The sequence below is a fragment of the Setaria viridis genome, chromosome 4 (genome assembly GCF_005286985.2).
Source record: "Setaria viridis chromosome 4, Setaria_viridis_v4.0, whole genome shotgun sequence".
NCBI classification, from domain to species: Eukaryota; Viridiplantae; Streptophyta; class Magnoliopsida; order Poales; family Poaceae; genus Setaria; species Setaria viridis.
In genome coordinates, this window is record NC_048266.2 from 39561715 (window position 1) to 39573141 (window position 11427).

The 11427-nt window shown below is 49.3% G+C and overlaps 2 protein-coding genes across 2 annotated transcripts; both read left to right on the top strand.

The window, feature by feature from the left end:
• Positions 1-980: 980 nt before the first annotated feature.
• LOC117852025 (uncharacterized) lies at positions 981-3015 on the top strand. The gene has a single exon (XM_034733942.2). The coding sequence runs from the start codon at positions 1072-1074 to the stop codon at positions 2623-2625; it is 1554 nt and encodes a 517-aa protein (XP_034589833.1). The 5' UTR covers positions 981-1071; the 3' UTR covers positions 2626-3015.
• A 5267-nt stretch (positions 3016-8282) lies between these two features.
• On the top strand, positions 8283-10903 carry LOC117851756 (glycerol-3-phosphate acyltransferase RAM2). Its single transcript, XM_034733653.2, has 2 exons — positions 8283-9216; positions 9852-10903. The coding sequence occupies exons 1-2, from the start codon at positions 8575-8577 to the stop codon at positions 10716-10718; spliced, it is 1509 nt and encodes a 502-aa protein (XP_034589544.1). The 5' UTR covers positions 8283-8574; the 3' UTR covers positions 10719-10903.
• The last annotated feature ends 524 nt before the right edge of the window (positions 10904-11427 follow it).

The window sequence follows — 11427 nt, forward strand, 5'->3', positions numbered from 1 at the left end:
CTGCATAAAGTCATTGGAAGCTCCTTTATTCACGCTTTCTTGGCCGAAGATCACCTCTTCAGCAGCTCTAAAAACCGTGCTAGCTCACACAGGTCATCACTCTGCAAAACAGAAGCAATTAGCAGATGCAAGAATGAACAAAACTTTTCATGGAAACCACACCTGCCACCAATGGGCTACATCCATTTGGTTCACAAGATAGCTTCTGCTGTATAAGTACAATCCAGACGAGCATCAGAGATCTCATTTTTGCTTATTTCGTTAAGATCATGACGAGCAGCAAGAATGGCAGCCCCATCCATCAAGTTTTGAAGGTAAGCTCCAGTGAAACCTGGGTTTTTTTCTCAAAGTCGACATCTTTCGCCAAAGCCGCTATTTTCCTCTGGAGTGGACCAACTAGATAAAACAAAAACATCCCTTGTAATTAAGCTCAAGTAACTTATGCTGGGAAGTTGAAGGCAAACTCTTCCTGGAGGAGGGGAAAAAAACTGTGCTTGTACCTTGAAAGTAGCAAGGCATAAAGGTTGGGAACTGACAAACTTGAAACTTTTGTTTTGTTAGTGGAGGGGTATTTAATCTTAGTGTTGTTAGATTTGACAAATCACTTATGAATTACTATCAAACTGAAGTTTTTTTTAATGAAAGCGACGGAGGGGATGAGTGTCCCCACCAGATCTTTTTCCACAGATGCCGAGAAGTTACAAAGTGATGAGCCCTTGTGCTAGACAAGTCAAACTGAAGTGTAGACAGTTGCCCTGTTCAGCTAACGGAAACGTCTGAGTGTTTTTAGCCATGCATTCCAAAATCTCCATCTTTCATGACCGGAGGGAGTAGCAAGCAAATTTCGGTGGCGACCACTAGAAGAAAGAGCCAAAGAGGAGAGATAGATCGTAGACATTCAAGTCAGCAATGCGTTGCCGTTGCGCACACGGCCGTGCATTTTTTTTGAAGTAAGGCCAGTCACGTACAGTTGCCAGGTCAAGTCAAGAACGCGCTATTGATCCTGCACGTTGTGGATCGATCGGTTAGTTCCCTCGACATTTGCAGCGTCCCTAGTCCTAGCTCACTGGCATGGCGGCTGCTGGCTGGTGGAGAACATGGAGGTCGAGGGTCTCATCATCCACCGAGAAAGAAGAAGGCGGCGGCGCCGGCGATCCTGTGCAGGTGCGGCAAACTTATTTTCACCCAAATCAGATGAGCAGCACCACTTCAGGTACTGCCTCCCTCTCGACCACCACCTACACAACCAGCAGCTCCGCCGCCTCCTATCCACATGCTGTGGCAGGTCGTGTTTCCGGCAATCCGCTTCTGTCTCTGGCGCACGCCGCCGCAGCGCCGCCGGTCGTGGAAGTAGAAGATGCTGAGGTCTGTCAAGAAAGACTCACGGACGAAGACAAGGTGAAGACACGGGAGCACATCAGGGACCTGATCCATCGGTTCCGTGGCGCGGCCATGGACAAATGGCTCTCGGAGGTGCGCGTCAGCTTTGTTCTCCACCTCGCCGAACTGGAGGCATCTAAACGGAGGAAATTCATCTCGAGCTCGCGGCGACTCCGATGTACTGCACACAGTTGGGCCCTGGCTCTACACATGATCAACAGATCCATCGTCAGCTTTACTGGATGGTGCTGTCCCCAGGAGGAGGAAGCAGCTGCTGGCTGGCCATCTGCTTCTGAACTGGTGCGATTTGTCGCGGCAACCTTCATGCAGCTGCTCCCTTTTGTTGACATCGTTGTTGCACTGGATATCAGTAATCCTAGCAGCGACGACGACGACCATCCTGGCCATGGAGGCGCCGTGACATCAGCGCACAAGTTCCAGACGCTGATACAAGTCCGTGACGCTCTCTCCGAGGCCTCAGAACTGGTGCAGCTCTGGGACTCATGGCTGTGTTCCTCATCCGACGCAGCAGAAGCTACAAGGATAAGCGGCGAGATGAGCAGGCTTGTGTTCGCAAAGCTGGACAAGTTGGAGGAGGCCATACGGGACACAAGAGACTGCATCAGGACTCAATCCACCATGTCCTTGAAGCACGACTACTCCACATCTGGACTCGATCCATCACCTGACATCCACAAGGTAACCCGCTCCGTAATAAGCTACATCATCGTGCTGTCGTCGGCCAGTTACGACAGACTAGTGGATCTGCCTATTGTGCTTGAAGCATGTCTCCATGGTGATGACGTTGAAGCCCCGGTCCCAGACGATGAGAATGCCACTTCCTCCATCCACCTGATCATGCTGATGATGCGTTCCCTAGAGGAAAAGCTCACCAGAGTGTCGCAGTCGTTCCCGGATCAGAGCCTCAGGTTCCTGTTCTTGCTCAACAATTCCTACTTCGTGTGGCATCAGCTTCGTACAAATCAGCTTTTGGATGCCCCCATGCAAGCCCTGGCTCGCAGGATCGACGGCTACATAAGTAGGTATCTGCAAGCATCCTGGACGCCGGTGCTCAAGCCCTTGCACAGTCACACACTTTGTTGCTTCATGAGGTGCTCGTCACTGCATAAGTTCGAGTCAAACTTTGAGAAGACATACGCCGCACAGAAGCTCTGGAAGGTTCCAGACCCGGAGCTGAGGAGAGAGCTGAGACGGCCATCGTCGACAAAGTCATTTCTGCCTTGACAAGGTTCTTGGAGGATAATGGTGTAAGCTCCTCATCAAAAGTAAATCCGGAGAAGCTGGAAGAGATGCTGAAGGAGTTATTTGAAGGATAAACCAGTGCACCACAGAAATGAGTAGTTATCAGACGTTTAACCGATACTTCTGCTTCCATCTGTGTTCATTGTTCCATTCCGGTTTGAAATGAGATGATATATACTACTTCGAACGACTTGACGAAACGCTGAAGCACTACATGTTTGTATTCGCTGCTGTGTACAGTCCTTGCACTTCATCAAATCTATACTTGTCAAGTGTCAAGTTCCTGTTGCTCAGTTGCTGTATACTTTTTTCCGCTAGTGCACCTGCTCATGTGCATTTTCCTTTACGATGTTAGCCATCGATTTGCAGCAACCACTTGCTTGAGTCATGCTAGCATAACTTGCGATCCGCAGGGCAGGGCTCGGTGTAAAATGTGCGAGTTTCTGCTCCAAATGTAACAGTAGCTTGACATATCGAAACCTGAGCACTCTGATGCTACACTCTAAATGCAGCGAGCAAACACTTCCTTTTCTGTTCCACAACCACAAAGGTCCTACTCTGTTTTGCTCTGTTCTACTCTGTTTCTGGCAACATGGACCCGGGCAAATGCTAATCTGGCCCATTAGCCCAACTCTGGCCGAAACAATCTCTCTCTCTCTCTCTCTCTCTCTCTCTCTCTCTCTCTCTCTCTCTCTCTCTCTCTCTCTCTCTCTCTCTCTCTCGCCAAGACAATCCGCCGGCGGTGCGTGCAGCTCCCCTCCGCCGGCCATGCCTACCTCATCCTCCTCTCAGCCTGACTGTATCCTCTTCAACGTCGATGCCTATCTCGGGCAGCGTAGGACCGCCACCACCGTCACGGCAGTAACGTTGGGACTCCCGAGGGAAGGTGGATGCCATAGCGCCAGGCACAGGAAACCCGCCGGCGCATATCAACGGGCGACCCTCGCCGCCGCCGGAGACGGGGAGCAAAAGTGCAGGACTGTCTTGCTTGTGCGATTTGGCGGCTGGCAAAGTGTAACGCCCCGCATTTTCACTACCGAGTAAAAATGCCTTAAGGATAATTACTCGACAAAGCAATGCTTTCCCGAATAATGACCCTAATCAGAGTGATGTAACAGAATAATAGTTAGGGCTTCATATTATTCATTGCATTTCATCATAAAAGAGCTAACTAATATTGTCTAAGAGAAATAAAGTAACAACTTTATTGGGTTTACATATCTAATATTTATCCTGCATTATTGATGTGGCACCTTTTAAATACATCGTTTGCTCTACATAAGACCTCCCGCGGAGAGCTGTCACGGAGGTGGTCGTCTCAGGATTGACAGAATACTTGAGGGATTCTAATACTACTTGTACTGTTTGGACCCTTGGAAGCAGTTTCACCCCTCAAGAGCTGGAGGAGATGTTGCAAGAGCTATACGAAGGATGAAACATGTTTCTATGATCTTCTGATCCATTGCATCAAAGGAAACATAAGAGTACTGTTATCGAGACATGTAGTGATTTTCTTTTTGTAATATTACTGCTATCTTATGCAGGGCAATTACCCGTCCTCGCAGTCATGTGGGGGTCATATATATGAGCCACTGATAGTGAGCCAAAGAGAAAAAGGATTTGAACTCAATTAATATATTTTGAATAGTGAGATCTAAAAATTGCTAGATAATCCTTGTAACATTTATCATTTTGAGTGTATATTTGTATTAATTGCAGCAGAATTTGGTTAGAATGAGGAAATAATAGAGTTGTTGCCATGCTTTCTATTTGCTATTTGTGTTTGTCCACTCCATTGTATTTCCCAGTTCAGGACGGCAAAAGATTTGACAAAAGTTTTATCTCTACTCCTCCTAAACAACGCAAAGAGGCGACGAAACGTCGTACGTCGCAGTTCCTCCACTCCATCATCCCGCGCTCCATCGATTTGGAGCCCTTCGTGCCCGACAGAAGCGGCAATGAGGATCTCTGCGCCCTACGATCAAAGGAACCCCCTCCGCGCGCTTTGAACGTCCCTTCGCATACAGAAATATTTTTCCACCTTACGATTGATTCGTGCCTCTCGCCTCTCCCCTTCCTTGCTGCCGCTGCCCCTCACATTCTTCCCCTCCGCCGCTGCCCCTCACTTCCTTCCCCTCACGTCCCACCAATCGTGCCAGTGGTCCATCACCACACCATCGCGTCCTCAATCGCCACACCATCGCATCCGATCATCCTGCCGAGATTCAAAATGGGATGGCCAATTCTCACGCGCGATCAACACCTACACTTCCTCGGTTCCTCCCTCTTTGTTTGACAATTTCTATGGTATATGCTATGTACTTCCCTGAGGAGCGGAGGCGGCGGTGGCGGCACTCACGACCCGAACGGAGACGAACCACATTGGCATCAGTTTTGTCCTGCAGATCAAGTTTTAGCACATACCGGACGAGTTCATCAACAGAGTGGTGAGCCTCGACACCCTACAATTGCAAATCTGTAGTCTATAAACAAACTATATGAGTTAGAGAAGAGCGCCTGTGTAATGGTATCTTCAGGTTAATCAAGCCGACATGACCTGCATCACCGGAGGGCTTAAGCTGGCACATCCATCAGTACTGCCATTCATCAAAGAACTTGTGAAAAACAGTGAATTCAGTCCTTTGTTATGTTCTCCTTGTAATTTTCTGATTGATTGCCCAGGTCGGTACGGCGGCTAGCGTTCAAGGTCTTCCAAGGGAGCTCACAGAGAAGGTTATTTGAGAATCACTGGAAGCAGAAGCAGGGTGAATCAGTTTTCAGCAAGGAGCTGTCGAGGTGTTAGATGTGAGCGAGCATCATGTCAAAGATATCCCGTAATTCTTTCATTTCAAATTATTGATCGTTTTGGTTTTTTTAATTCATAATGTTTGTTGTGTGCATGATAGGAAGCAAGGAGCTCAGAGGAGTGCATGCACAAATGTTTGAGGCAACAATGCACAAATGTTTGAGGCAACAACCAAATAATCCAACCGGGACTGGGCCTAGGAGACGCACCTTGAAAGGGGAGGATTTGGTGGAGACGGAAGCCATGTCCATGTCCATGCTTGGTTTCTGCACACAGTTGGGTGTCACACTTATGTAAAGTAGATTATGCTCGCCTCATTTTCAGTTGTGCTATTTCATTGGACTGTGTGATGTTCCTTTAACATAAGCCTACTATTATTGTACAACATGTACACGATTTTTATCTTAAATTATTTTATATTTTCCATTTTCGTCCACCATGCAGGATTCATCATTGGCAAAGATGGTTTTATATTCTTAGGGTCCTGGTGAATTATTTTTGCCTTTTGATCCTAAATATTAGTTTTTTAAATTTTATCAGGAATAAGGATGAAATATTCAGATAACAGAGCATTCCTTTTTTCTTTAGGTTTGGGTCGTATTGCTGGATTGGTCACACTAGAAGCAGAAGATAGCAGTGCTCTCCTTGATGCTCTCAAAACAGTTGGGTCGTCTATTGCAATGCATATTGTTGCAGCAAAGCCTTTATTCTTATCAAAAGAACTGGTTTCTGCTGCAGCTCTTAAAAATGAGCATGACATATTCCGAACTCAGGTACACTTTTGATTCATACCACTCTTCCTCCAGCATTTTTGGTTCATGATGAAACATTGCCACACTCAAGTTTGGAATGTTTGACTTCTCTAAGACTATGTTTGGTTTGCTGACATGGCTGTGGCAAGCATGCAGCATGCCACACTTTCTTAGCACTCTTGTCCTTCATGTCATAGCGTCAATCCTTCACCTTTGATCATGCCAAGTTAGTTTAGAAATGAAATGGCATGACGACTTGTAACATTTCTAGGCTGAAAGTTCAGGGAAATCCCAAATGGCTATGGATCAGATGGTGGAAGGTCGATTGAGGAAGTACTTTGAAGAAGTTGTGCTCATGGAGCAAAAATATATTTTAAATGACAGCACAAACATTAAGGTAGTCCGATAGAATCTTTTACTTATTTGATGACGTACTCAGAATTGTTTCTCTGATAGCTTTACTTCCCTGTGTCATTCTTATCAGACCGTGTGTTGGGGTTCACCCAAGCAATAGTTAGGAGGTCACGACAAACGCAGACGGTGGCCATTCAAGTGAATATGACAGCAGCTAACCTATCAGTGATTAATGCCTGTCTCGAGGGAGGGACGATTCATCTCCCTTTATAGGGCCATAAAGTTACATTTCCACATTCCCGTTATGCCCATACCCAACAACTACATCCCTAGTATATTCCGTACAGGACAGTAACTTGGCCTCTGTTCAAGATGTCGCTTTCACAGTGGGATTACACTTTTGACCCTCTTGCCAAGATTACTATTACAAAATTGTCCTACTGCATTGTGGCCCCAGGGGTTGTCTTCATCATTTCCTTTCCCGTTCATCAGCTTCGTCGGAGCTGAGCTGGACTCCGTGAGCTTTCCATCCTCTTCGGTCGAAGTCATTTAACTTCGGCTTCTGGTCACGGAACCTCCCCGAAGTTAAACTGCTGGGAGCTTTGTGAGGGCTTTTACTTCGCGGTTCCTTGCCCGCAAAATCACAAAATATACATCTTCACACTAGTTGACTTCGATTAATTGTTAGCCTCATAAAGAGGGAGAGTGATGAGGTTAGAGCCGATTAAGAGGAGGGATTCCCGCCAGCCTCGTTCATGGTGCGTTGTGGGGCGGTCCCCAACACCGTGCTGAATGACTTGTCAAAGGAGGTTGGTTCTAAAGTAACAGTTGGTCAATTTATCAGAATGCAAGTTGAAGAAGGAATTGAGAGGTACAATATATATTTGTCTCATGCCATCTCTATCAAAGTGTCTTTCTGTTGATCCGTAGTGGTTGGTAGGTAGGATGGTGGTGATTTTGGCTGTTCAACCTCTAGCTATTATGCATATTAAAACCAATGTCCTTAGCAGCATATGCAACATGTGAAATGGTGATGTTTCTCATTTATTGAAAAAACATGTGCCAGGCATAAATTGTCTTATGGAAATGCGATTCGTAACCTCTCCTTGCTTACAGGTTTTCCCACATGAGTTTATCGACTAACCAATCCTCGAAACTTTATTGAACTTGTGTTGTAGTTTTATTCGAAACCACTATTGCATTTTGTGTTCACATAATAATTGTTAACCAACGTGTTTTGTGCTTGGCATGCCCGAAGCCGCTGATGGGTCATAAGCTGTGGCTCGTGGTGCATAGACTTCAAGTAGAGATAGATCAATTGCTATCATTATTAGGGGTTGTATCTTTTACATATGAATCTAGACTTTGGACTCTTGTTGCTGTAGTTTTTGCCACTCACTGAGAGCAGTTAGAATACACGACAACTGGCTATGCACTTCATGCAGCTTCAGTCATGTTTTAGTGGTGCTGCTTGAAGTGTGTTCTATATCAAGTTGGAACATGCAACCCAGAAATTTTCAGATTTTCAGTCACTGTACTAGCAAGGCACTCGCAAGACGTTACGAATGTAATCACTAATTTTCAAACCGGAGTAAATACTGTACTATAGTTTTTAATATTTCTATTTATTTTCACATTACTATTGTCTTGTTGAATGCTTCATGTCTTGCACTATAAATATACAGTTGCCTGTAGCAACCGTACGGGCACAATCCTACTAAAAAAAAGTTTCAAAAAACGTGATGAGTAGTAGTATGATCACTGTTTCACGATGGAGGTTTGCAGCTAGCTCCACGATGATGTGGATCCTCCAAATCCTTTCCGCCCTTTTACCGCTCACCAACGAACCGTCATGCTGTCGCCCGCCCTCCCCGCACGCCGCGCAGCCCACATCATCGCGTATTCACGCCGCGCGCCGCTATAAAACCCCCAGCACAACAAACTGGATCGCAGCCACGGCCAAGAGCCCAAGACACGACGCCGCGCGCGAGGCAGCTGAGCTATACCACAGCGCGATCGATGGCGTCGGGTGTCGGGGAGCCGCCGTTCCCGGCGGTGGACAAGTGCGATGCATCGCGCCTCGGGACGGAGTCCACGGTCGCGGCGGACCTCGACGGCACTCTGCTCCGTTCCCGGAGCGCGTTCCCATACTACGCGCTCGTCGCCTACGAGACGGGCGGCGCGCCGCGCCTTGCGCTGCTGCTGCTTCTGGCGCCGCTGGCGGCGGCGCTGTCCCGCCTGGCGTCGTCGCCCGCCGCGGGGGTGCGGGTGCTGGTGTTCGCGGCCACGGCGGGGGCGCGCGTGGCCGACGTCGAGTCCGCGGCGCGCGCCGTGCTGCCCAGGTTCTACGCCGCCGACGTGCACCCGGCCGCGTGGCGCGTCTTCGCGGCGTGCGGCGGGGGCAGGCGGCTGGTGCTCACCGCCACGCCGCGGGTCATGGCGGAACCGTTCCTGCGGGGCTGCCTGGGCGCGGACGCCGTCGCCGGCACGGAGCTCGCGACGTGGCGCGGGCGCGCCACTGGGTGGGTCGACGCGCGCTGGGGCGTGCTCGTCGGCGAGAGGAAGGCTCAGGCGCTCAGGGAGATGGTCGGGCACGGTGAGATGCCGGACGTCGGGCTGGGCGATGGGAAGTCGGATTACGCCTTCATGCGCATCTGCAAGGTCACATCATCCTGCATATTCAACTCGATCATCCTCGCTCTAAAGTTTCTTTAATTCCGGCCTGCTTCCCGTTGAGTTAGGGTTTGAGATTAAGATTGCCAATGCTAGGAAGATAGGAGTAGCGGAGGCAGCAATAGCAAGGAGACTAAATTAATTAATTCTCTGCATATTTTTCTTCTCACATAATTTGCTACTACAACTTTTTAGGTGCTCAGCTTAAAGTTGCCCCGCCAGCACAGAACCCTTTTAACCGTCAGCACAGAGCTCTTTTAGCCGCCAGTACAAATCTTTTGTAACCTGGTGAACAAGGAGATTAGATTAATTCTCTGCATATTTTTCTCCTCACACAATTTGCTACTACAACCCTTTACAGAGAGGTGCATCAGCTTACTCGCTAAAAGGTGAAAACCTCGTCCTTAAAAAAAATGATGATTGCAAGCGTTTGACCAAACCAGTTCGAAAACCTTGTTGAGTCGTCACACCCACATCCATTTAGCATGAATAAATAGATCGTAGTATCGTACAAGTCTGTACGTGTAGATGGATTAGTTTAGGTAATTAAGTAGGTCATTACTGTACTTGGCAAACAACTTTACCTTCTTAAACACAGATGGCTTATAATCATGCTCATGCAGGAGGCCTACCTCGTGCCGCGGACGCCGGTGGAGGCCGTGCGCGCTGACGAGCTGCCGAAGCGGATCGTCTTCCACGACGGCCGCCTCGTGCAGCGCCCGACCCCGCTCGTCGCGCTGCTCACCCTGCTGTGGCTCCCCGTCGGCCTCCTCCTCTCGCTCGTCCGCTTCGCCGCGTCGGCGCTCCTCCCGATGCGGTGGCTCCACGTCGCCCTCCACGCGCTGGGCGTACGCGTCGTCGTGCGGGGGTCGCCGCCGCCGCCGCCGCGCCACGGTGGCGGCGCGACGGGCGGCGTGCTATTCGCCTGCTGCCACCGCACGCTCCTCGACACGATCTTCCTCTCCGTCGCGCTCGGCCGGCCCGTGGCCACCGTCACCTACTCCATCTCCCGCCTCTCCGAGTTCCTGTCCCCGATCCGCACCGTGCGGCTCACCCGCGACCGCGCCGCCGACGCCGCCACCATCAGGACCGTGCTGTCCGAGGGCGACCTCGCCGTCTGCCCCGAGGGGACCACGTGCCGGGAGCCGTTCCTGCTGCGGTTCTCGGCGCTCTTCGCCGAGCTCACCGACGACATCGTGCCGGTGGCGGTGGAGTGCCGGATGAGCATGTTCCACGGCACGACGGCGAGGGGCTGGAAGGGGATGGACCCCTTCTACTTCTCCATGAACCCGAGGCCGGTGTACACGGTCACGTTCCTCGACAAGCTGCCGGCAGACCTCACCTGCGGTGGCGGTAAGTCCAGCCATGAGGTGGCCAACTACGTGCAGAAGGTCATAGCCTCCACGCTCTCGTACCAGTGCACCGGCTTCACCAGGAAGGACAAGTACAGGGAGCTAGCCGACAACGACGGCTTAGTCCATGCCAGGTAAATAAACACCACCGAGAAGGAGCGCGTCCTTGCTTGGTATAGACAGATTTTTTTTTAAACGAGTTAAAAAAGAGGAATGCCCGATGGGCGGAATAAAAAAAACTGTACATTGTACATACTTTACATCCTTCTAGAGAAACACGGAGACTCTAATAGTATGCATCTACAGATATCACACTGCTGAAATGTAAGCCTCTAAATGCTTAGCTCCCGCTGCAATCCACATAGTTGCTTGCTCTTTAATCTTCTTGGATACCTGCTATGCTATTTGCTCTTTATGTTTGAAAATTCTTGCGTTTCGTTGCGACCAAATCTCCCATAGGATCAAAATAATAAGGCTCCTCAATCCTTTTTTATATGCCATGTTAGCGGCTCCCAGGGCTGTCCACCAACTATAGATGGAGTCATGTCCTCCCCAGGTATACGGGAATAAGTTAGCACATCCTGTCCATATAGACATCTCCGCCCAAATTGTCCTCGCAAAGTTGCATTCCGTAAAGAGGTGGAGGCTGGTCTCTTGTATTGTGGTACATAGCGCACAATGCATACTACTAGGCCATCCTCGCCTCTGTAGTCTATCGGATGTCTATATTCTGTCTTGGATAGCGAGCCAGCTAAAGAATTTGCATTTGGGAGGTGCCCATGTCTTCCAGATGAGATTCTCCAAGTTGGTCGTTGTTGATCCTATAAATTGTCTCCGGTATGCCGAT